The 26,627-nt window shown below is 38.3% G+C and overlaps 1 protein-coding gene across 5 annotated transcripts in view; it reads right to left on the bottom strand.

The window, feature by feature from the left end:
• The window catches only part of CLHC1 (clathrin heavy chain linker domain containing 1), a 32,033-nt gene that overhangs the window by 5,004 nt on the left and 402 nt on the right, over positions 1-26,627 (bottom strand). For 2 of the 5 annotated variants that reach the window (XM_025467368.3, XM_049115527.1), the window contains exons 2-10: positions 20,801-21,057; positions 17,166-17,353; positions 15,102-15,235; positions 12,918-13,119; positions 12,693-12,805; positions 11,845-11,938; positions 10,096-10,202; positions 7,600-7,774; positions 1,657-1,859 (exon numbers count right to left, since the gene is read on the bottom strand). In XM_025467368.3, the coding sequence (XP_025323153.1) occupies positions 1,657-1,859; positions 7,600-7,774; positions 10,096-10,202; positions 11,845-11,938; positions 12,693-12,805; positions 12,918-13,119; positions 15,102-15,235; positions 17,166-17,353; positions 20,801-20,977 (1,393 nt within the window). In that variant the 5' untranslated portion in view covers positions 20,978-21,057. Of the gene's footprint in view, positions 1-1,656; positions 1,860-7,599; positions 7,775-10,095; positions 10,203-11,844; positions 11,939-12,692; positions 12,806-12,917; positions 13,120-15,101; positions 15,236-17,165; positions 17,354-20,800; positions 21,058-26,627 lie in introns of those variants that run through there. The other 3 variants (XM_025467373.3, XM_049115528.1, XM_025467384.3) reach the window with 3 other exon arrangements.

The following is a 26,627-nucleotide window of genomic DNA, read 5'->3' on the forward strand; positions in this document are numbered from 1 at the left end:
CACAGAGAGAGGGCAGAGACACAGGCAGAGGGAGAAGCAGATTCCCTGTGGGGGGAGCCCGATGCAGGACTCAATCCTGTGACCCTGGGATCACGCCCTGAGCCAAAGGCAGATGCTCAATCACTGAGCCACCCAGGCATCCCAACAAATTTTGAGGATAAACAGCAAAGTCCTAATTATGTAAGAGTGTCACTACTTTGTAAATTATTACAATATATATTTAATTATTCTAGATTGTAATGTACTACTTGAGGAACAGAACAATATAATAATGAGTCAATCATGTTTCTATGTACTTACACAAGGTAAATTTTGCAAGCAAAACAGAAGCTTGACATTTCAACCAATAAAAATTCTAAGAGTAATTAAACCTATATTCCATCCATGTCTAAATTGACTAAAATAACCTCTTACCTATGGAAAAATAATATTTAAAACAGAAACTAAATCTGTACACTTAGATAATAAAAATAAAATACGTAATTCATTCAACAAATATTAATTGAGTTGCACTTTCTATACCAGATTCTGTTCTGCTGCTGTGTGTGTGTAGGCAAATTACTTACCTCTTTGGGCAAGCCAAACTATAGTATCAAGTGGGCTATTATATAACAAATAAAGAAATTCATAACTTTAAAAAATAGATTCTAAGCAAAATTCAATTTATTGTTTGAAAATGATCAGATTCAACAGCCATCAACAGTCTTCTTTCCTAGAAAAATATAACCTAAAAGTGCTATGTTTTGTTCCATTTGCAACTTCTTAGAATTGGGGTACAAAGCCTGCAAATCAGAATAAGACATAGGCCTGGGATGTGGGAGATGTCAGGATGCCTACACATTTAGGTTACAAAGGAAGAGATCAGCTCATTGAACTAAAGTTACCCTAAGGTTGACAACGGTCTCAGATCACAGCCCAACTGCAACCTAGATTTTCAAAATTTTGAAATGAACATTATTTTACTAATTCGTCATTTCTAATGCTTATATCATAGTCCAGAACATTTTATGTAACAAATAAATTCAGCTATTAAAAAAATCCTTTAAGTTGCATGGCCTAAAATAGCTGCAAAATAAATTGTGTACTTCAGAGGGAGAGAAGCAGTGACACCCAGACATCCACCTTCTCGAAGGCTGCCAGGCCCTCCCCCGAGGACAGCCCCAGCCTCAGTCCCCAATACCTTTGCCAGACATGCAAGAAAAACAAATCTTCTCAGCAACAACTGACCATAAAGCAGAGACCACCCTGCTGCACCTGGCCACAGCTACCTTGGACCCTCCAATAGTACCACAAGCTTGACGAACTTCACTCCCTGCCTCAGGGTTCCTTCTGTGCAAGCTTTGGCTCATTTCCCTCTCAGGGCTTCAGTATCTCTCCACTTGTATGATGGGTCTAGCAGTGCCTACCTGATGGGACTGTTGTGGGGACTGGCTGAAAGGATGTGAGAACACCCTACCCAGAGTCTGGCACAGAGTAGGTACTCAATAAAAGTTAGATAGGTTTTCACTAAAAACAGGCAAAGAAACAAATCTACTCATCGTATATGTAAAACACACTTTATAATGTAAATCCAAAATATTTCCTACTATCATGGGTGATCTTAGAATTAAAGTCTAGAATTCAAATGTATACAGTTAAGTAGACTTTTTCACTTACCATAAGTAAAGTCCTTGAATTGCTGTATGTATTCCATGGCCCCATGAATCTGACCCTGTTTACACAGGCAAAGAAGAGCTTTCTTGTGCAGGCCACATTCACTGTAGATCATCTGAGCTAACGCTAGGCACTTGGCCTTGTTATAAGTATCCTGTTCCCCATAATCACAAATCACATCCCCCACCTCCTCAGAAAATGTGAGCCTAGAGCAAGCAGATCAAGAAGTATACTTTAGAGAGTTCTTGGTGAGTAGATGAGAATATCTAAAAATTCAGCACAGCAGAACAGGATTTTCCACGGTCTGTAAGAATTCCAAGTTAATAGGCAATTGATATAGAAGAAATTAAACATATCTAAGATTTGAGAACAAGAACAAAAACAAAAACAATCAGCACATATTCGTTTGGGGGAAAACATTTTAACGAAACTGAGCTCAAGTTTTTAAAAAAATCTACAAACAAACACAGTTAAAACTCTCCTAAAAAGACTGGTGGGATTTAAATGACAAGGTAAAGAAAAATTCTCTTATAATTGAGGATCTCAATGTCCTCAGCAGTTATCTATATTCTAAACCCTGTAGAGAGTAAGAACTCATTAAATGTTGGCTAAAGACAGTGACAAGAAATTTTAGCTCAAAATTAGTGACCGATCTTGTAAGCATTTGCAAGAAATGTGTGATACCAGTGTTATTTTTTAAGATTGTTATAGATATATAAAAAAACAAAGGGAAAAAAAGGATATAAGATGTCCCTACTAGAAGAGACTGACGTAGTTCTTTTGAGATGGCTCACTTGAGGGAACCCTGGGTGGCTCAGCGGTGTAGCGCCTGCTTTTTGGCCCAGGGTGTGATCCTGGGGTCCCAGGATCGAGTCCCATGTTGGGCTCCTTGCATGGAGCCTGCTTCTCCCTCTGCCTGTGTCTCTGCTTCTCTCTCTCTCTCTCTGTCTCTCATGAATAAATAAAATCTTAAAAAAAAAAAAAAAAAGAGATGGTTCACTTGAATAGGTTTCACTTGTCATCACATTTTTTTAATTTTTAAACTTTTTACTTGTCATCACATTTTAATGCACCATCTGCAAATACAATTGAAGTGAATCATCTGCACTAGCACATTAACTCCACCTAGAAATGATCAGTGTAGGCCAAAACACATTTGGGTATAATTAAAGATATTCCTTCTAATCACTGGTTGTATGGAAATTTTACTTTAGTTATATTTTTAATAGCTACAGCTTTATGTGTCAGGTGATCAGACTTTTTTCCCAGGTAAGAATGACTAAGAGAATCAAGATTAGTCTATAGCCCAGGCAGTTTTAGAGCTGGCTCTGTGCAGGTCTTCAGGGAAAGAACTGTAGAACTTTTTAAGGTAGCCGAGAGGCCAGGCCATCAGAGTCAGAGACTAGAGGACAGAGGCCAAGAATAAAGAATATGAATTACCTTCAGTATTCTGTTAGGTCATCTCAGGATCCTTAAGAGTGGTATAATTTCCAAATTTATGCAGCCAAGGAACTGCATAAGAATTTTAATTCTTACAACTAAGAGGTAGAATCAGCCAATGACCATCAGTATATGTAGGGAATTAATCTTGTCTGAAGTGCCTCTGCATTGATAACAGGTATTAATGAGCATGCACTTTCTAATGGCGTTCTCACATCCAAACCATTTCCAGGGCTCCCTGACGAGTACGTTTTGTAGAGAGTAGAAGGTGTGACCAGGTGGGAATATATTACCATATATTACCAGGTGGTATATATTACCATATATAGCCCACTTGGGCTATGTGTATATATATATATATACACATAGCCCAAGTGGGCTACAGGATATATATACATAAAAAGAAATTTCCTAAAACAGGATTAACTATTATGTGAACAATAAGTGAAGCTATAATGAGAGGGTGGGAAAAAGCTACTCTGCACTGGTAAATAGTAGTGCCATCAATACAGGACAGTTTGGGACTATCCAGTGTCATGTAGGGGAAATGGTGAATTTGGAGTGGGCAGCAATCGGCAGTAGTGTGCAAACTTGCCATTTTTATATCTGGGACATTTCTAAATCATGACTATTATTTAGGGTGTGTTTCCATTAGTTCATCCATCTCCCTTATGATATATGAGAACTGTAACTACACTATCATATGTATCCTATGTCTCTATGCAACCAGAGCCAAGTAAGCATAGTCCTTAGGATGCAAAATAAGCAAGCATGGCTACTAGATAGATAACAGAGAGGCCTTTCCTCTCTTCGCCTTCCAATACTCACAACCCATCCTATATCCACATAGACAGCAAGAGTAGCTTGATCTTCATAAGCAGGCAGAAATTGTTTCAGTCCTCTTTACTGGACCAGTGACTCTTCCCCAGATGACTATTTTTTTTAAGTTTTTTTTTTTAATTTTTATTTATTTATGATAGTCACAGAGAGAGAGAGAGAGAGAGAGAGGCAGAGACACAGGCAGAGGGAGAAGCAGGCTCCATGCACCAGGAGCCCGACGTGGGATTCGATCCCGGGTCTCCAGGGTCGCGCCCTGGGCCAAAGGCAGGCGCCAAACTGCTGCGCCACCCCGGGATCCCTCCAGATGACTATTAACAACTCACAGCTATCTCCTTCCCCAAAGAATTGCCCTCAGCTGACTGGAGCTGTCTCATGCAGAAAATTGTGCCTTTCAATCCTCCAGTAGTCTAGAGAAGATGACTGACTAATAAGGAATACGAAAGGCCAGTCCCACAATGTAAAAAGAAACAACTCTGGTATATAGGCTCCACATCCTCTCCCTGTAATGCTAGCTAATACTAGATTTCACCTGAGTTCACACCCTTGCTTAGCAGTTTGCCCTTCCCTAACCCATCTAATTTCTCCCCTTACAATATTTCTTAAGGAGTAGTCTATCAGCAAATGACATGACTCAAATCCAACTATCATGCTCTCTTTAAGGGAACAGAGAACCTGAGTGCCAAACATATTCCTCTCTTCCCTTTTATGTAACAATAATCTTACCTTCTCATGATAATCAAAGTCAATTGATTTGGACTCGAAGTTAGTTGAGGATTCACAGAACCTCAAGTTGCAGGCATGGGAAGCCCAAACTCCCTGTGATGGTTAATTTTATGTGTCATCTTGACAGGCTCATAGAGTGCCCAGATATTTAGTCAAGTATTATTCTGCGAGTCTGTGAGGATGTATTTGAAAGACAGTAACATTTGAATCCATAGACTGAATAAAGCAGACTGTTGTGAATGTGGATGGCTCTCATCCAATCACTTGACAGCCTGAATGGTACAAGGCCTCCTGCTTGACTGCTTAGTTGGGACATCATTCTTTTCTTACCTTTAGACTCAAACAGAAACATTGGCTTTTCTTGGGTCTTAAGCAGCCTGAAACTCACACCAGTGGTGGCTCTCTTGGGTCTCTAGCTTGCTGACTACAGATATTGGGACTTACCAGCCTCCATAATCACCTGAGCCAATTTCTTCATATATGTGTATAGACACACACACACACACACACACACATACACATTCACACATATATAATTTTATATATGGAATATATATATATCCTATTGATTCTGCTTCTCTGGAGAACCCTAATTAATATACTCCCCAAGTGGGCTACTGGGAATGATAGCAGAGCTACACTTTTATCTCCCAGATCCAAGTATTCTACCTACTGGGGATATACCATGTAATTGCCACTGGTTTAGAGTGCATTTCATCCTAAAGGATGGAGTAACGAACTAGCATCACCTGGACAAAACCTGAATCATCCAGGAACCAAGTCTGGGTTTTTTCCTCCTTGTCTACTGGTCTTAGGTCACCCCACCCCTGCATGAGACCATAGGTGTGAGCTGTGGAAGTAGTGTCAGACAGTTCATGGTAGTTGACATGGGTTCTGGGCCACCGATTCCTGAAACTAACTTGTATGCTCTGGATCTATTGAGCATGACCTTGATTGTACCTAATTTTAAAGATTTATTAATTTATGATAGACACACAGAGAGAGAGAGAGGCAGAGACACAGGAGGAGGGAGAGGCAGGCTCTATGCTGGGAGCCCAACACAGGACTCGATCCTGGGACCCCAGGATCACACCCTGGGCCAAAGGCAGGTGCCAAACCGCTGAGGCACCCAGGGATCCCTGACTGAACCTAATTTTAGATGGACTCTCTGAGCCCACCTGACCTCATGACCTGGTGAGTCTGCCACAATCCAGTTCATGATGAGCAGTTCTAGTTCCACATCATTGGTGTTTCTTGGATAAACACTTCAACTTTAGTAGGACCCACCAAAGTTTTTTAATCGTATACAGTTGCTTGTTACAGGTGGCAGATAATCTACTGGGAGATCTCTGGGTAGTCCCAAGACAAATGAAAATTGTTAGCGGGTATCAATAATCACAGTTTGATAAAGGCATGGCAACCAGTCATCCTACCAGACAAGCCATCGAGACCAGGAGAAGTTTCAGAGTAGAATATAAAATGGATGATATAGGAGAAAGATGATTAATAATTAATATGGATGAATCTCAAAATAACTAAGTGAAAGAGCCAGACCAAGAAGAAAAAATTATACATAATGTATAATTTCATTTTTATAAAATTCTAGAAAATGAAACTTCATCTATTGTGACAGAAAGTAGATCAGTCGTTACCTGGGGACAGTGGAGGTGGAATAAGGTTAATTATCTCAGTGGTGGTGATAATTTTATGGGTATATACATGTCAAAAGTTGTCAAACTGTACTGATTATTATATGTCAATTATATCTCTACAATGCTGTTTTCCAAAAACTCATCAAACTGCATTTGAAATATACATCAATTATTGTATATAACTTCTATCTCAATAAAGTTGTAAAAAACAAATTACTGCCCTAGGATCGATTATCATGATAAACACTATAGTACATCCCACTAACTCCTCTCTTATAAGATTCCCCCAGAATTATAACCACAGGAGCGGTTGTGCCTGGATGGAGCAAAATTAATGTGACAAGCAAATACATAGGTTTGTGCAAATGGTTGACTAAAATAGATGCTGTTTTAATGTCCTGCCTAGATCCTCCTTCCCCATACTCTGGGTGTGGCTGCCAGTGGCTTCCAAGTCCCTCCCTTCTAAGCAAATTGTCCTTTGCTGGTGGGAGCCACCATTATAGGATACTATGCTCCACCCAGGCAGTCCACAGCCCTAAAAGAGAAAAAGATGTACAAAAGGCTGGCCCCTTGCCTCAAGGGGGACAGCTCTGTGGTATAGGTTATGGTCCAGAGCTTCTTATAAGTAAGACCAAGGTTAGAACTTGCCTAAGATCACATCCTTTCTTGGCTTCCCAAAAACATACACATTCCTCCCTATTCTGCTTCACTCACTCCCTGATAGGGTTTTGAGAATCCCTCTCTATCAATCACATACACTCAAATTCCTGTCTGAGACTTTGGTTCTAGGGAATCTAACCTGAGGGAACTCTAGTGCAAATATGCCACTCTGTCCTGAAACCAACTCCCAGAAGCCATTGCCTGTCTATCCTTGCTGGTTTGTATGTTCTAAATGTTACCTTGGCCTACATCCATACTGCTTATAAGTTTTCTCCTAGGTTTATCCTTTACATGTACCCATAACCTATTTGGATCCAGGTTCCTGCCTTATCCCTCTGAGTAGCATGATACTGATTAATCTTTTTCTAGACTTACCAATCAACTTCTATCCACCATTAAGTGGTCATGAATCATGCCGTGAACTGCCATTAGTTAACTCCTGATCTGGGCTCTTTGTGACTAGGTCCCATGACTACATGAATGCTTAGTAAATTCTTTCTGACCCATTAATTACAATAGAGACCTGAGATAAATGTTCAAATAATGTACTAATAAAAAACTATTGAAATCTTGAGAGTAAACAACTTTACTAACCAACTATCAAAGTTGTTAAAAGCTTAACTTTGCTTACCTTTCCTGGGTGACCCAATTGATAACTAAATCTAAACGTTTTTCAGATAATCCACATTTGATTCCTTCCAGGGTTAGTTCTGCATCAATAGGACGTCTACATGCATGACTTGTGCTAAATATGGCTTCAAAAAATAAGAGTAAGGGAAAAGGCTTTCCTCGAATTTTTCCAACAGCTATGGAGAGAAGAAAAGTTTTTTAGTCAAATACTTTAGGTAAGTAATAGTTTACCTTTTCTTACTTCATATTATTATTTTCATCTCTTTGTATTTTCAAATAATTTCAATATAAAGTTATATATTTATAATTTTTAACTGATGTTTATGGATTAAACATTACATTTTGGATAATGACTAAATATTACATGCTATGTGAAAACAAAGACAGAAATTGGAATGATGTGTCTACAAACTAAAGAATGCCAAAAATTGCTGACAGCCATTTAGAAGCTAGAAGAAAAATATGGAAAGTAATCTCCCTCAGAGCCTTCACATGGACGTTTTAAAAGCTGAAAGAATATATCACCAGCAGACTTTCACTATAAAAAATGTTAAAAGTAATCTTTCAAGCAGAAGGAAAATACCAGAGAGAAACAGGAGCCTACATGAAGAAATGAAGACTGGAAATGGTATATGTTATGAATATAATTATTTAGAAGTATACTGTTTTTATATAATACATCAAGTGTAACATCACCTAATGGTAGAATGTGATAAGTTAAAAGACATAATCTATAAACCCTAAAGCAACAACCAAAATAAGGCAACAAGGAGTTATAGCTCATGATCAGCAAAGGAGAAAAATACAATCATGAAAAAGTTCAACTAATTCAAAAGAAGGCAGAAAAAGAGGGGAAAAAAACAAGGTAACAAGCAAGGGGTAAGAAAGAAAACAAAACTCAACCATGTCAACAATCACATTAAATGTAAGTGATCTTGGGATGCATAGTGGCTCAGTGGTTGAACATCTGCCTTTGGCCCGGGGTGTGGTTCTGGAGTCCTGGGATCGCGTCAAGGAGCCTGCTTCTCCCTCTGCCTAAGTCTCTGCCTCTCTCTCTCTGTATCTCTCATGAATAAATAAATAAAATCAAAATCTTTAAAAAATAAAATAAATGTAAGTGATCTAAACACTCCAAGTGAAAGGCAAAGATTAAAAAAATAAAAAATAAAAAAATAAAAAAAAGAAAGGCAAAGATTGTCAGTGTATCAAAAAGTAGGATCCAAGTAAATGTTGCTTAGAAGACACTGACTTTATTTTTTGTTTCAAGTTTTTATTTAAATTCTAGTTAGTTAACATATATAGTAAAATTGGTTTCAGGTATAAGAGTTTGTGATTAGGGGATCCCTGGGTGGCGCAGTGGTTTGGCGCCTGCCTTTGGCCCAGGGCGTGATCCTGGAGACCAGGGATCGAATCCCACGTCGGGCTCCCGGTGCATGGAGCCTGCTTCTCCCTCTGCCTATGTCTCTGCCTCTCTCTCTCTCTCTATCATAAAAAAATAAAAAAAAAATTAAAAAAAAAAAAAAAAGAGTTTGTGATTAATCACTCCCATATAATAACACCCAGTGCTCATCACAAGTGCCCTCCTTAATACCCATCACCCATTTAGCCCATTCCCTGGCCTACCTCCCCTCCATCAACCCTCAGTTTGTTCTCTATAGTTAAAAGTCTCTTATAGTTTGCTTCCCTCTTTTTTTTTCCTTTCTCCAATGTTCATCCATTTTGTTTCTTAAATTTCACATAAGTGAAATCATATGGTATTTTTCTTTCTCCAACTGAGTTATTTCACATAGCATAGTACACTCTAGCTCCATCCATGTCATTGCAAATAGCAAGATTTCATTCTTTTTGATGGCTGAGTAATATTCCATTGTAAATACATAGATATACAGATATACATATAGATAGATATCTTCTTCATTCATTCATCAGTCAATGGACATTTAGGCAAGAAGTCAAAAAAATTACTTACTATGTAATTCCATTATATAAAGTGCTAGGAAATGCAAACTAATCTACAGTGACTGAGAGCAGACTAGCAGTTGCCCCTGATGCTGTGGGAGACAGGGAGATGGGAGGGATAAGGAGGAGTCAGAGAGAGGAATCACTGAGGGCAATGAGGGAACTTTTAGGTGATACAAATGTCAAAACTTTTCAAATTGTGTAAATACATGCACTGTGCTGTATGTATGTCAACTTACAGCAATAAAGCTGTTTTAAAAGGAAGTAGAGCAAATTTGACAAAATGTTAACATTTACTAAATCTTGATAGTGAGTACATGGCTGTTGTACATTTCTCCACACTTTTTTGTATGCTTGAAATATTTCCACATTTAATTTAGAAAAATTCCTCAATGTGACAGCTAAAGAAACGGAGTCATTAGCAGAGACAGGGCTGGAGCCTAGATCTGTAGTCAGCTACTATAATACTCTTTCCATTCCATCAGGCGGAAAAAGCACAATTTGCCTACATACATAAGATTCATAGAAAAATGCTCACCCTTAAATTTATTCACGGTCCCAATGTTTTGAAGAATTCTTCTGGGACTGCGTGCTGCAAAACAAGCTGCCTTTTCATATTCACCAAGCGACATTAATTCATTGAACCTACAGCCATTCCATTTTGTTATACATTATAATAGTACACACACAAAAAGGAAAGAAAACTGATTAGAAATGTCTGAAGCAGACTAAACACAGTAATATAGGAAAACTATATCTAGATTTATTCACTCAGTAAGATGTTTTTCACTCTTTCTGTGATATTCTAGCCTTTTTTTTATCTGTATTTTTTGAATAAAACTCACCTGACAGAAGACTTTGAACCTTACCCTGTACTTTATTCCTATAGCACTTATTGCAAGATATAGAGAACAAAAGAACTTGAACTGAATTCACAATGAGCTCAGATTTTTTTCTCTGGTATCGTCTGAAGATGAAAAGGGATATGAGGGGAAAGAAGGGCAACCTGCTTAGGGATTCAGCCTAGGGGACACAGTAAGTGAAACACAAAGAATGTGGAATTGGAGATCAAGAAGTATCCTTGGTATTCACGAGCCTATGTTGCTCTGCCAGGCATCAGACACTCCATTAATTATGAGACTAACACAGAAGAAAAAATAATAGTTCGGTTAACTTAAGCCTGTACTCCTCTTCTTAGGGCAAAATGTCTTCAAACCAGTCCTTACCCCATAATTAATAAAACTATGGCAAACAGGATTTACAGTGTTGCAAATGAATTTAAAACCCTAGAGAAGGATCCCTAGGTGGCGCGGCCGTTTAGCGCCTGCCTTTGGCCCAGGGCGCGATCCTGGAGACCCAGGATCGAATCCCACGTGGGCTCCCAGTGCATGGAGCCTGATGCTTCTCCCTCTGCCTCTCCCTCCCTCTCTCTCTCTCTCTCTCTCTGTGACTATCATAAATAATAAATAAAAATAAAAAAAAAATAAAACCCTAGAGAGAAAAACACCAAAATAATACTAATAAACAAAACACATAAAACTTTCAACTTCAAGGGTTCTTCTCTCATATCTAAAGCTGGTAGACTTGGAGAGGCACACAGTGTAAGGAAATAGCACAGGCTTTGGTACCACCCCAAAATGACCTTCGCCCCTTCTTTGTACCACATCAGTAAGACAATCCACAATAAAAATTGTTCAACATATAACTAGAAACAATATTGTTCAACATAGAACTAGAAATGTTCCTTACATACTGGCCTCATAGCCTATAAATTAATCTCTTAGAGAACAGTCATAGGTCTTCTTAAGCCTCTATTACACACTATATATAGTAACTTAAATATTAGGAAGAAATATGCCTCTTAATATGACATAGGATGGAAATGATGAGAAAAAAATGACTGAATTAGGATAATCTGACTCATGACTCATGAAGATATTCTCAAAAACATTTCATAACACCAGGCAAATGGTTAGGAAATGCAAATATAGGTATAAATAAAACTTAAATCAACACTATGAGCCACCTATATCCTCTGAAAAATCTCCCAGACTACCAATCTAATATTTTTTACACAGAGAATCTATTTTCAAAAATTCTAGTTTATTTTCTAATTTGTTTATTAGAGTAAAATTATACAAATAGAAAATCTAGAGACTATAGGCTCATCAAGATGCTAAATAAATGCTGAACACTTAATATTAATCATGTACTTAATATTTAAATAAATATTAAATAAGTGTGATAACATTTTAATAAGAAAAATCAAAGATTTTAAAATATTTGCCTTTCAATGTAGCCAAGCAAAATTTCAGCTTCTTTTGCCTTGCCTGGATCATCTTCAAGCAGTTCCTCAACAATGCCTTGGTCACCTATAATTACTGAAAGCGCCATAGGATACTTAAGATTATCGATCAAAAGAAAAAATAATATATATATATATATGCTTAATATCAATAACTTAATGTGGGATCCTTGGATGGCTCAGTGGTTTAGTGCCTGCCTTCGGCCCAGAGCGTGATCCTGGAGTCACCAGATTGAGTCCTACATGGAGCCTGGTTCTTCCTCTGCCTGTGTCTCTGCCTCAATCCCTCTCTGTGTGTCTCTCATGAATAAATAAAAATCTTTTAAAAAAATAACTTAATGCTATGATTTCTAACAGCACTAACCTCCTTCTAAACTGAGTAGCCTCCCCATCTGTGTCTCCCTTATTTCCAGGTACATTTTTAGGTATTCTCTCTTTGGCTTACCACATTTACTATTTACCAATTTTTTTTTTTAAGATTTTATTTTTTAATTCATGAGAGACACAGAGAGAGGCAGAGACACGGGCAGAGGAAGAAGCAGGCTCCATGCAGGGAGCCCGACGTGGGACTCAATCCTGGGACTCCAGGATCACGCCCTGGGCCGAAGGGAGGCGCTCAACTATTGAGCCACCCAGGTGTCCCTACTATTTACCAATTATCTGTTAGCTGTTGAAGGAAGAAGCTCATAGGGTAATAGAAACCTAACAGAAGTAGTGCATTTTTTTATTTCTTTAAACTCAGGCTAGGAAAATCCTTATTCTTTAGCTTTCCGGGGGAAAAAATGATGTTTTCCATTATTTGTTGTAGTTAAAAAATATAGATAAATTACCATGTAAACTTTTAGTTTTCTGAATTTCCTCCACAAGGTCTTGAAATGAGCTGCTCATATCAGATTTTACCCATGAAGTAAGTGCATTTGAAATAATTTGCAGTCTTTGATGACTACAAAGATTAAAAAAAAATCAACAATTTACTGAATCTAAAATCAAATAGTGGAATAATAGAATAAATACAAATAAAAGCTTTGAACTTAAAAAATATACAATTTTCATACCGAAACTGTAATTCTTTGTTCATATTTTCAGCTAAATCTCTCCGTTTTAATGTCACAATCATTTCCTCATCTAAGTCTGCCTTCCTTTGAACTGGAACATATTTTTTCAACATAATCCGTTTAATTTCAATATATTTATCCTCAAGATGTTTCAGGTATTTAGTGAGAGCATCTAAATTGACGGATTCTTGAAGAGTCATGCCTACAGGGAAAAGGGAACAAATCAAAAGTGAAACCGCGTGGGGGACTCATCCTCAATGGCAAGTCCTAGCAAAATAGAACATAGTTTGCAATGTTAAGAAATAAATAAGACATGCATGAACTTGTAACTTAGTGAACATAAAGGGAATTCGCACACAATTTTAAATGCGTAGCAGTTTTAAACATATCATCAATGAAGGCTGATTGTCCAAACCTTAGCATCTTAAAGGTTTTTTGAAAGCTTTTTATTTTACTTTTAAGAGAGAGAGTGGGGATCCCTGGGTGGCGCAGCGGTTTGGCGCCTGCCTTTGGCCCAGGGCGCGATCCTGGAGACCAGGGATCGAATCCCACATCAGGCTCCCGGTGCATGGAGCCTGCTTCTCCCTCTGCCTGTGTCTCTGCCTCTCTCTCTCTCTGTGACTATCATAAATAAAAAAAAAAAAAAAAAAAAAAAGAGAGAGAGAGTGTGCTCACACAGCTGGGGGGGGGGGCAGGGGTGTAGAGGGAGAGCAAAAAATCTTAAGCAGGCTCTACGACCAGTGTGGAGCCCAGTGAGGGGTTTGATCTCACCACCCTGAGATCAGGATCTGCGATGAAATCAAGAGTCCCATCCTTAACTGACTGAGCCACCCTGGCTTCCCTGCATCTTAAGAAGTTTTAATGACCTCACTGTCCATCCTTGCAAATCTCCAAGTATCACTGTTACTCAACACTGCTAAGAGCTTCTGCCTAACAATTCAGGATTTTTGTCCAAAGATTTCTCTCTAACCAAATCTTCCATTAATCTACTACAACAAACACTGGGGTAATCTGTTTATTCTCTCCAATGCAAAGTTTATAAAACCTGACAAACCCTCAGCCCTCTCTCCCTCATCACCCCCTGTATTCATCATTCATAACAGGCCACTCACACACACTTGAAATGATTCCCTTATACAGGCCAACTCTTGCCTTTAAAGGCATACCTCAAAATTCTCTCCCAGAAACCTCCCTGGATTAATCATACTCAATTTGTAATCATTTCCTTACCCTGAATCCTTTCAGCATTTTATCAATTTGACTTATTCTCTACTTATTCATATGTACCTTATTTGTAGTTTGAGAATCATTTATTTTATATTTGAAAGTGAATCTAGTCCCTGCTCCCACCAAATGCAGGATGATCATCCAACCTCAGGTGAAATCCTCTGGTATGGAACAGTTCATTATCTTCAAGACGTAGCTTCTTCTATTAAAACCAAAACTGACTTCCTAAAATTTCCACCTGCTGATTCTGCCTCTGGATAAACACTGGTTGAAATCCTTAAAAGTTCTGAATACAGTTAGCTATTCTCAAAGTCTCCCTTTTCTCCAGGACGAATATTTGTAATTCTTCTATCCATGCATCAAAAAAAAATTCTCAACATCCTGACAAATTCCAGGATATACTCCCAATTTCTTAAAATGTGGCTTAGGTGAAGATAAAGAACCAGTAAATGCTGATATCAATGTGAATCAAAAATATTCACTAGAACTTAATATACTACAATTTTTTTATTTTTTATTTTTGTATATTATACCAGGGAGTCTCAAAATTTAGAATCACCTGAAGGCCTTGCTACAACACTATTGAGTTCCACCCCACCCACACCCCAAATCCCATCCCTGGAGTTTCTGACACAGTAAGTCTGCAGTGGGGCCAAAGAGTTGCATTTCCAAGAGATTTAAGGGTAATTTTGACATTGATGCAGGAACCAAACTTTAATAGCTACTCCCTTACACTTTATATTCCAGCCAGTCTGGAACTCTTAGTCTTTCAGGGTTGTTGAAGTTTCTCATTCCCTTATAGTTGTCTGCAGCCCAGGCTAACGTTGTTTGTAAAGTCTGACTAAAATCCTGGTACACTTGTAAACATATACATTGTAGCACATATATCATAATTCGTATGACAGATAATAACTGAAAACAGTTGGAATTTCAAACCCTTTAAACAAAATACAGTACCTGGAATAGGTTTTGAAGGATCTTTGGAGAAAGTATGGTATTTTACTTCTTTTGTGTCATACTCTGCCCTAAGTTGTTTCATTTTGTCTATTTGCAATTGAATCTTTGAGGAATCATTTTCAATAACATTCATTCTGAAAAACAGAAAGGCTTTCTTATATTTCTTTCAACTAGTTACTTAATCATAAGATTTAAAGTAAAACAGATTAAATCATTACTTTATTTTGGCTAATTATCATTTTGAAGCATTATGGACTTGAGTGTAAGTTTACAAAACGATGCCCATAAAAAGTTAACTAACCTCACAAGTGAGGAACAGAGCTGAATCAGTAACATCTCACACTACCAATTCGTAACCTTACTGGAAATTTGTATGTGTTATGTTAAACATAATAATCTGGCCACAAAGTACTGTATCTATTCCCTATAGTTGAAAATTACCTTTGCAGCTACAGTTATTTTTGTAATTATATTAGCTTTCTGTGGCTGCTTTAACAAATTGCCAACAACTTATTGGTAGCTTAAAACAACAGAAATTTTTTCTCCTACAGTTCCAGGGATCAGAAATCCAAAATCAGTATCACGGGCCAAAATCAAAGGGCTATGCTTTCTCTTAGAAACTCTAGGGAAGGGATCCCTGGGTGGCGCAGCGGTTTAGCGCCTGCCTTTGGCCCAGGGCTCTATCCTGGAGACCTGGGATCGAATCCCACGTCCGGCTCCCAGTGCATGGAGCCTGCTTCTCCCTCTGCCTGTGTTCTGCCTCTCTCTCTCTCTGTGACTATCATAAATAAAATTTTAAAAAAAGAAACTCTAGGGAAAAATCCATTCCTTGCCTCTTCCAGCTGCTGGGGGCTGCTGGCCTTCTAGGACATCACTTCAATCTGCCTGCATAACCACACTGCCTTCTCTCCTTCTGCCTGTCCACACTCCTTCTGCCTCTCTTTTATAAGAACACTTGTGATTGTCTTTAAGGCCCACCTGAATTATCCAGGATAATCTTCATGTATCAAGATCCTTAATGTAGTTTTTTTTCCAAATAAAGTAGTAATTCCAGGTTCCCAGGATTAGGAACTAATAATAACTTCGAGGCCATTATTCAGCCTCCTATAGTAATTATGTGGGGTTTTTAAATTTTTATTTATTTGAGAGAGAGAGCACACGAGTGGGTGGAGGGGGGAGGCTGAGCAGAGGGAGAAGTAGACTCCCTGCTGAGAGCCCCCCTCCCCAACGAAGTGGAGCTCCATCCCAGAACCCTGAGATCATGACCTGAACCAAAGGCAGACACTTAACCAACCGACCACCTAGATGCCCCTTCTATCCTAATTTTGATCCTAGAGCTGGAGGAAGGATAGCACCTCTTTGAGATAAAACTATTTTATTCCAGAATTGGGGATCTTGAAGACCAAAAGGTGGATATAAATTTCTTTTTTTTTTTTTTAAATCTTTTTTTTTTTTTTTTTTTTTTTATGATAGTCACAGAGAGAGAGAGAGACAGGCAGAGACATAGGCAGAGGGAGAAGCAGGCTCCATGCACCGGGAGCCCGACGTGGGATTCGATCCCGGGTCTCCAGGATCGCGCCCTGGGCCAAAGGCAGGCGCTAAACCACTGCACCACCCAGGGATCCCTGGATATAAATTTCTTTAAGCATTATTTGAAGTTCACTATCTAGTTGATCACTAATATGTTGGTCCAGGGAGGAAATAACAGATTAAAATAAACTAGACATATAAATGTCAACGTTTTTGGCAAATTAAAAACAAGACTGTCAGTAGAGAACTGCTGCCCACATCTGATTATTATACAGAGTTCCTGGTAACTATAGATGCCTCAGAGTAAGAGCCTGTAGTATTTATGAAAGAGGGACTGCAGAAATAAAATACCATTTGACTTTCATCCAAATAAACTTATGCTTGTGAAAGAGCATGTTAAAAGTAAACAAATTTTGGGGGCGGCTGGGTGGCTCAGTTAGTTAAGTGTCTGACTCTTGACTTTGGCTCACGTCATATCTTAGGGTTGTGGAATTGAGCCCTGTGTCCTTTTGGGCTACTTATTAATATACTTACTTTGCCACAAGTTGGATTGTTCTTTTCCTGTGATACACCAATGCTGTGGGCTCTGCTGCCAAAGCTTTAAGTTTTCCATGAAGACAAAATGCAGTTCTTTGGCCTTCCTTCATTGTCTCAATAATGGCATCATATTCTTTTTTGATTGAAGTAAGAACGGATTTGTATGCAGTGACATACTCTATTACCTGAAATATGATTTTTCTGCCTATGGTACTGAATTTTTTTTCTGGAAAACTATGGTACAAAAGCCTTGCAAACAGCATTATTGTAGATTCTTTTTTTTTTTTTAAAGATTTATTTATTTATTTATTTATTTATTTATTTATTTATTTATTTATTTATGAGAGAGAGAGAGAGAGAGAGAGAGAGGCAGAGACACAGGAGGAGGGAGGAGCAGGCTCCATGTGGGGAGCCTGATGTGGGACTTGATCCCGGGACTCCAGGATTGCGCCCTGCGCCAAAAGGCAGGCAATAAACCGCTGAGCCACCCAGGGATCCCTGATTATTTCTTAAATAAGACATGACAGGCAGTTAGAAGCCTTAAATTTTAATACCCAGGGTATTAAAGACAATATTCACAGAATATGCACTTTGTGAATTATTACAATACCGTGAGCTTATTTTTGCTCTACTTAGTATGAAAACATATATTATACGTCAGTTAAAACCAATACCAGTTCTAATTATCTCAATTATAGATCTTTTAAATATAATTGCCTACCATTCCTTACTATCTCCAAATCTAGTCTTAGACGTCGTCATTCAGACCTTAAAATCTTGGATTCTCTTCACCTGATTTTCTAACCTATCAGCTCCTACTAGCCAATCAATACTCTCAATTCCCCACTTGCATTTCTATTGCTAAGATGTCAAGTACAACTATAGAAAACCTACTACATATTCATGGTTTCCAATGGTATGTATAAGTAGAATATCTCTAGAAGGATAAAAAAGAAAATAGAAATATGGGAGTCTGCAGAGAAGCAAAGAGGAAGCAGGATCTGAGATGAAAAGGACATGATTTTCCACTGTATATTCTTTATTGGTTCTCTATCTTCTTTCTTTCTTCCTATCTTCTAGATGTATGACCCATGCAAAAATAATTGACAAACATTTAAATAAGTTAAAAAAAACAAAAAATAATAAAGAATTTATTGTTTCCAAGTTCTGCTCATGAGGATTTTATTTTTTAAATGATTTTATTTATTTATTCATGAGAGGCACAGAGAGAGAGGCAGAGACCGGCAGAGGGAGAAGCAGGCTCCCCGTGGAAAGCCCAATGCAGGACTCAATCCTGAGACTCCAGGATCACTCTCTGGGCCGAAGGGAGGCGCTCAACCACTGAGCCACCCAAGTGTCCTGCTCTTAGTGTTTTTAAATGAAATTCCAGGGTTTTACGTATCCCTGTTTTTAGAATTAATGGATTAAAAGAGTTAACTAAGAATGGAAATAAATAGAGAAGAAGATGGAGAATAATTCATGAAGCAGTTAATCTATTATTTTTAATAATCTGTTTTTGGGAGTAAAGTCAGGCCAAGATAGATTAAAGAAATAATTTCCAAGTGGGAAGAGTTCTACACAGAGAACTAGAGACTTTAAATCTTCTCTGCCATCATTTTTGTGATCCCAGGAGAAGGGGAAAAAATAACATTATTGTGCCATCACTGGCTTCATACACTGTTTAATATAATTCTTAATAAATTCAGGGTAAAAGTCCAGGGGTCTGAGGGAGATGAGGAAAAGCAGTCATTCCTCAGCTCCTACATATGGACATAGACTATTTGTACATGTTACCAAAAACAACACAAAAACCAGCCATTTCCAGATGACAGTTGCCTCCATAATTTGCCCATTTCTGTAGAAGCTCACTCTTCCAAGTTTTGGTCTTCTTCACTTACTAAGTCTGGCTCTTTCTATAACCTACCCTCAATACTTGTTATAGGAATCTCAGGTCCTCCTTACTTTGATTCAGGCACAGTTCACCAGGTAAAATCCTCTATTTCTGATTCTAAGCAGAATTTGTTGTTTTCTGATTCCAAGTACTCAGAGATACAAGTTATACTTTCATCTTTGTCCAACTAGATCCTTCCAAGAAGGAAGGAAGATTAGAGAAGACAGTCATTAATAGTTTATTAACAATCAAATGTGTTGGAATAACATGAAAATGGAAAGACAGATTATCTTTAAAAAACAGAAGAAAAGTTTCTCTAAATATCAAATTATTTCTATTTCAGACATCCTCTCAGTCCTGAAGAATAGGATTCTTTACAAGGCACAAAGGTATAACTTATAATTGTACAATGGACAGTCTACATGGAAATCTTGGGGGGTAGGGAGAAAAGGTCTATAGATGTTAAATGTTCTTTTACTTAATTCCATGTCTTTTCTCTAAGAATTAAATTAACCAACACCACCTCCAACATGACTTCACTAGAACAAGAATACTAATTTAAAGCAGACAACTCTTCATGTAAGAAAACTTCTGACAAGTGTCAGCATTTGGACACGCAAAGAAAAGCACGTCACAGCTATGGTAACTTTCCTCTGCTGATTTCATGTAAGTAGAATCTTAGCATGATTCTTGATATTTATGAAACCCATTCAAAATATTGCCTTTAAACATTCATCCAATATATTCCTTAGTGACTCAAACACCAAAAGCAGTATCACTGATCATAGTACCATAAAAAAAAAGAAGCTAACCTGCCAATGTACCAATTTTAAATGATAGTGTTTCTACAGGATTTAAAAGACTGTTTCTTTATTTTATACTTTTATGGATACTCATCAATTTTCTTAATTCTACTTGCAGGTATAGATCACTACTTTGTGCTCACCTTTCCTTAGAGTTTTTAATTAGAGGAGAAAAAAGACTTATAGTGTGTCTTGTTTTAAAATTAAACAAAAGACTGAGTTCCTATTTTGCCTATAACTGTATTACTCAGATACCAAGAATCTACAGAATTCTCAAAATAAATAATTATTTCTTCTGGGTAAGGAGGAAAGGATGCTGATTATTTTACTGCCAGGACATCTTCTAAGTTAAAAAAAAGTGAGGTTAAAAAAAAATAGGATCAAAGGGGAAATGCGATTGTTTATAAAGAAAAACAAGGGTTTCTAAAACCTTAAAAAGCAAAATCAAATGTTATATAAAACCATAATATTTTCTAAACTCAATCTATTTCCAGTGTTTAGTCCAGTCAAACCTCTTATTTACTGGACGTCTAACTCACAAAGAGTTCCAATTTAATATGCTAGATCAAATCCAAGACTTTAATATCACAAGCAAACCCAAAACAACAACCAACAGGTTCCTGCTTTGCAGCCCAATTCCTAACAAATCAGATATTTTTAGATAAAAGGCCAAAATGATGTTAGGAGACAAACTAACTTGTTGCTCAAAAACTGATAGCCTGCACTCAAGCTAAAACAACTGAAATATTCATTAACTACCTAGTGGCAGAAATCCAGCACTGTATTTTCCCCATTCATCCCTTCACAATACACTGGATGAACATCTCAAAATTGACAAAAGAAGTGTAGTTCAAACAAGCAGTGATGTTACTAAGGCAGGAATATTAATTGTCAAGATAGACTATTTCTACCCCATCACCTTAAAAGCATTATGATACCTTATCAAAAACATTTCGATAAATGATGTAATATTCATCAGCAGGTCCTTCCTCATTACAGCCCACTCTTTCCATTTCTGTAATTATGTATCTTTGTATACTTTCCAAAAATTCCTTGTCACTTCTACCAATGATAGGAGGGAGAACTGCATGTTTATTTATTTCTTGGACAAACATATGTCACAATCTGAACACTTGTTCACCAGAGTAGAGTTGTCTTGACTGGCTTTTGCAACAAAGCCAAAACTTTGGTAAGCCTGAAAGAAAAAAAGACCATCAATTGATCTGAAACTTAAAATAAACTAAGCCATTTCTAATAAGTTTAAAATAAATTAAAATTGGCCTAAAATGTGTATTTGCCTTGGGAAAAAAGTTCCCATGAATCTGAGATAAATATTTCAACCTATGAATTAAAAGGTCTAATCTATTCTACTGCCAAGTGCTATACTTCCGGGATAGAAATACCAAACACCACTTAATAAAGAGCTCTTTTCTTAGTAACCAGGCCTATCTGATATGTCATTGGATAGTTTCTTATGTTTAATTTGACACTTTTTAACAGATGGTTGCCATTTTGTTTGTTTCACATGAGAGAACCAGTTTGAACAGTTTGAAAGCTTCCTCATGATACCAACAAGGTCAAATACTTGTCTACCAGTGTGTTCAGTTGGCCCAACCATAGTCATGATAGCTACAAACAATTCATTATTTTATGATAGATTTTATTTATTTATTCATGAGAGACACACAGAGAGAGAGAGAGAGAGAGAGAGAGAGAGGCAGAGACACAGGCAGAGGGAGAAGCAGGCTCCATGCCGGAAGCCTGATGTGGGACTCGATCCAGGGACTCCAGGATCACGCCCTGGGCCGAAGGCAGGCACTAAACCTCTGAGCCACCCAGGGATCCCCAACTTTATTAGAATTCTTATCTTCAATATAAACATTCTAATTAAAAAGTAAGAAGTCAGAACTTCTGCTAAAATACATCCATCAATGATATCAGAATAACAAACAGTCCTCCTCTAGTACAGTTTCAAGCAGCTACATTCCATTGCTCTTTAAGAAAAATTAGTTGGTTAAAGAACTTGATTCCTAAAAACTACTCATATTAACTTCAAACAGATCTCATGGCTTGCTGAAAAATGTCTGGCAAGGCAAAACATTTTAACTCTTCTCATCTTCTCCCCCACCCATGCACATTCAGGTGTAAAATTTAGAAAATATAAACCAAAGAAAATTAATGAAAAATTAAAATCATCCAGAATCATCCATCCAAACATGATTATTTAATATTTTGGTATATTTCCTTCCAGATTTTATGATTATAAAAATTAGGATCACTCCCTATATTCAGCTTTGTATCCTCATGTTTTTCACTTAATATTAAAAGCACTTTTTCATGTTGCTGAATAGTTTTCATAAACATGACTTCTAATTATGTAGTATTTTATAGTACGCTATACCATACTTCACTTAATCACTCCCCCAAGTTACCTGGAGGGTATTATGCTAAGTGAAATAAGGCAATGGGAAAAGGACAAACATTATATGGTCTCATTCATTTGGGGAATATAAAAATTAGTGAAAGGGAATAAAGGGAAAGGAGAGAAAATGAGTGAAAATATCAGTGAGGGTGACAAACATGAGAGACACCTAACTCTGGGAAATGAACAAGGGATAGTGGAAGGGGAAGTGGGCAGGGGGTTGGGGTGACTGGGTGATGAGCACTGGGTGTTATGCTATATGTTGGCAAATTGAACTCCAATAAAAATTTAAAAAAAAAAAATCATTCCCCCACGTTTAGACTTTTCCACTATAATAAATAATGCCGTGATGGATAAATATCTAAATCAATTACACCATGTTGTAGCAATATCATTAAAATCTGGCTATCTAAAATGGCATATATAAATCTATAAATCTTGCCCACAGGTCATATGCAGGAGGAGGGAGCCACCAAAATAATTTCAATATTTAAAAGACCTAATTTATATTGATGAACTGGATAATGAAAAACCAATTTATAAATGAACATAAAGTAGTTCCAATAAGGTGATAACCCATAAATGGATCAACAGTTTTCCCAAGTGAGAAATAAATTTCTTTATTCATTCATTCAACCAATATTTATTGTTTACTATGTGCCACCATTGTTTTGTAGCTAGAGATTCAGTAATAAATAAGATAAAGTTTCTGGCTCTTTGGAGCTTACAATCTAGTAGGGGAAACAGACAATAAATAAACAATGTAATTTCAGATTGTAAAAGATAAAGAGTCAAAGGAGGAAGGAATGGGTGTGACCACTGGGGAATTAGTGATTACATCTGAATACCAGTGACCTATTAACCTTAGGATAAAATCCAAATTCCTTTACCAATGAATACCCTATAGGAACAGGCAGTCCCTTTCTCTGTCCAAATCTAGCCTTTTCATGCCCTGCCCTCCTCGTAACCCCCAACCCCACTTTCATGACTTTGCTGAGAGTCTTGCATAATTCTCTCTCCACCTCTGTATTCTGTCCCTCCACCCTCAACACTCCCTGCCCCAACCAAGATAACCTTTGTACTACCACTCTCATTTCCTTGGCTCTTATGCATTTTTCAGATTTTAGGTTACACAGTTCCAGGAAAGCTGCCCTGAATTCCCTTAAACGTGGTCATCGACTACATTCTCCCATGGTACTGTGCACTTCCTCTACCATGGTTGGTATTATCACTCAGCCACTCTGTAATAGACACTTTCTGTTTACATTCTCTATCTCTCCCAGTAGGCAGGAACCAAAATTTTCTCATTCCCCATCATCCTTCCCTACCTATATGCATTCCAGTGCACAGTACAGCTTCTAGCAGAATAGGTACCAAAAAATGCTTAATAATCAATAATCACTGAGCAATAATCTGGTCTGCTCAGAAGACATCACTTGTACCCTCAAATCAGAACACAGCTGAAGTGACTGTTTCTCAAAATCTACAAAATGCCCCAAGTCACATAAATCAACTCAGATTACCTTTCACTCATTTATTCATACTAGATACATAGGGATACAGAGAAAGCAAGTCACAAAGATTCCCAGTCAGGTCTATTGGGTCTAGTTAAATTAGCAATTGCTATAGAGCAGAGAGGGTAGTGTGACAGAGGTGGGCACAAGGGGCTCCAATGCCCAGAGGGGCATCTCACTAATTTGTGAGAGAGGGCAGGGAAACATCAGGAAAAACATCTAATGGAACAACACCTAAGACAATGCTTACGTTGCACTGTATTTATGTATTCAATAAATTGGGAGGGAGGGGGGCCATCTACCATGTCTGCCACTAAGCCCCACACTAGAGATACAGCATCAAATAAAACAAAGTCCCTAACCTCCCAGAGGTTACATTCAGAGACCGACAACACCCAGAAATGCAGAAGACACATGGGGCTAAGTTGTATAAATATATGAAAGAAGGAATGGGGACTAGAAAGAAGGTGGGAGCATGCTATTTTATACGAGGTGTTAGGTTGGGAAAGAGGAAAGCCCTCACCGATACGGTGACATTTCAGAAACCTGAAAAACATAGTTTGAAGATTCCTGGGAGGAGTGGTTGATGCACACAGAGCAGCAAGTCCAAAGACCTCAAAGCAGCAGAGCACCTCTGGCAAACAGCAAGAAGGCCAAAGGAGCTAGAAGGGAATGAGAAAGGGCCAAAAGAGATAAGATCGGAGAGGTAGCTGCCAGAACTGTAGGATATAAGGCCTTGAAGGCAGGACCATTACCAGCCCCCCAATGGGGCATTTTTGTACAGGTTAGAAAAAGGTGTCCCCTTCACTAGAGGAACAATGGGCTGAAACATGGCCTTGTCATTCCAGTGCTGAAGCAACAGCCTTATAGAAATTTATGCTTTGCTCTCAGTGACATGGGAAGGTGTTGGAGTGATATGGACACAAGAGTGACAGCTGACATACATTTTCAAAGAATTCTTCTTGTTGCTTTGTGAAGACAAGGGTCAAAGCTGGAAGAACTGTTAGGGAGCTACTGCAATAATGTGGGCAAAAGATAATGGTGGCTTGAATCAGGGTGATAACAGTTGAGGTGATGAGAAGTGTTTTGGGTATTGAAAATAAAGCCAAGAAGAATTTGCTGTGCATAAGAGGGGGTATGTGGATATGAGAGAGCAGTTAAGGATGACCACAAAGTGTTTGGCCTTAGCAATGAGAAGATGGGCATTGCCATTTGCAGAGATGGGAAGAGCAATTCATGAGATCAGAACTTTGCCTATGAGAGGTGTTGAGTAGTCGGCTGTATATGTAAAGGTGGGGTTCTAGTGAGTGGTCTGAGTGAGAGAGAAGTTTATCAGTCACAGGCATACAAATGGTATTTAAAAGTTATGAGCCAGGGCAGCTCGGGTGGCTCAGCAGTTTAGCGCTGCCTTCAGCCAGGGCCTGATCCTGGAGACCCACGATCAAGTCCCACGCCTGGCTCCCTGCATGGAGCCTGCTTCTCCCTCTGCCTGTGTCTCTGCCTCTCTCTCTCTCTGTCCCTCTGTATGTGTGTGTGTGTGTGTGTCTCTCATGAATAAGTAAATAATATCTTTAAAAAAAAAAAAAAGTTATGAGCCAGATGGGGCAGTTAGTTAAGCTCAAGTCTTGATCTGAGTCATGAGTTTAAGCTCCACAATGGGCTCCACACTGGGCATGGACCCTATTAAAAGTAAAATTAAAAAATAAATAAAATAGAGTTATGAGACAGAATGTAAGTGACCTGAGACATGTCAAAAAGCAAAGGTCCAAAGACTAGGCCTGGGAGGTGGGGAGGAGCACTCCAAAGTTTAGAGGTTGGGTAGATCAAGAGCAAAATAGCCTGGAAAAGAGTGTGCAAGGAAGTAGAAGTAAGAGAGGTATCCAGGAAGTCAGGTGAAAAAAGTGTTTCAGAGAGAAAAGTAATCAACTCTGTCAAATGCCGACGGATCGAGTAAGATTAAACAACCAGTGAGTTTAGCAACATGGCAGTGATTAGTGACCACAAGAGCTATTCTACTGGAATGACAGGGACAAAAACCTAATAGGAGTAGGTTCAGTCCACGGAAGGGGAAAACTGGAGACAATGAGAATAGTCCACTCTTTGAAGGGGTTTTCTTGTAAAGATGGAGACTAGTTGGCAGGAAATGGGAGGAAGGATGTTCCAGGAAGAAATGGATTTTTCAGAAGTGCTAAAGCATCAGACAGGTAAGCTAGCAGCTCCAATTAGCTCAGTGATCAAAGTGCAAAGCGGGTAACGAGTCTGACAGATTAGGCTGTAAGGGAGGCCGAGGGGGAGAATCATGCTGAAGAATCTGGATTTGATCCTGAAGATGAAGTAGAATAATGACATAACCATCTTTGCTTCATACAATATTTTGGAGGCAAGAGTGAGGATGGGTTAGGAAAGGAGAAAGAAGGAAGCCAGGTTAGAAGTTAACTCTTCCAAAAAAAAAAAAAGAAGTTAACTCTTCCAAGGGGAAAATTAAGGAGGGCCTGAATTTGGGGCTGGGGATGCAGAGGAGAAGGCACAGAGAACTAAACCGAGAAAACATCAGGAAGGTACATGAGAAAAGACGCCGCGGTTTGTGCAGAGGAGAAAGGAGAAAGGAGGGTTTAACTTCCTTCTAAATGGCAAGAACCCTACACACACTCCCAAAAATCTTCCTTCAGAACCACTCCCCTTGTTCCGACTTGGAAATTCTCCAACTAAAGAGTCATTCTGGAGGTTTCTGTCTCACGTGGCTTCATTTAAAATTGGAAAACTCCTGAGATTTTCAACATATTAAAACTGTTTCACACTAAGGAGTCCTACACCAGGCCCTGAACCTTC

The sequence above is a fragment of the Canis lupus genome, chromosome 10 (assembly GCF_003254725.2).
Source record: "Canis lupus dingo isolate Sandy chromosome 10, ASM325472v2, whole genome shotgun sequence".
Lineage (NCBI taxonomy): Eukaryota > Metazoa > Chordata > Mammalia > Carnivora > Canidae > Canis > Canis lupus.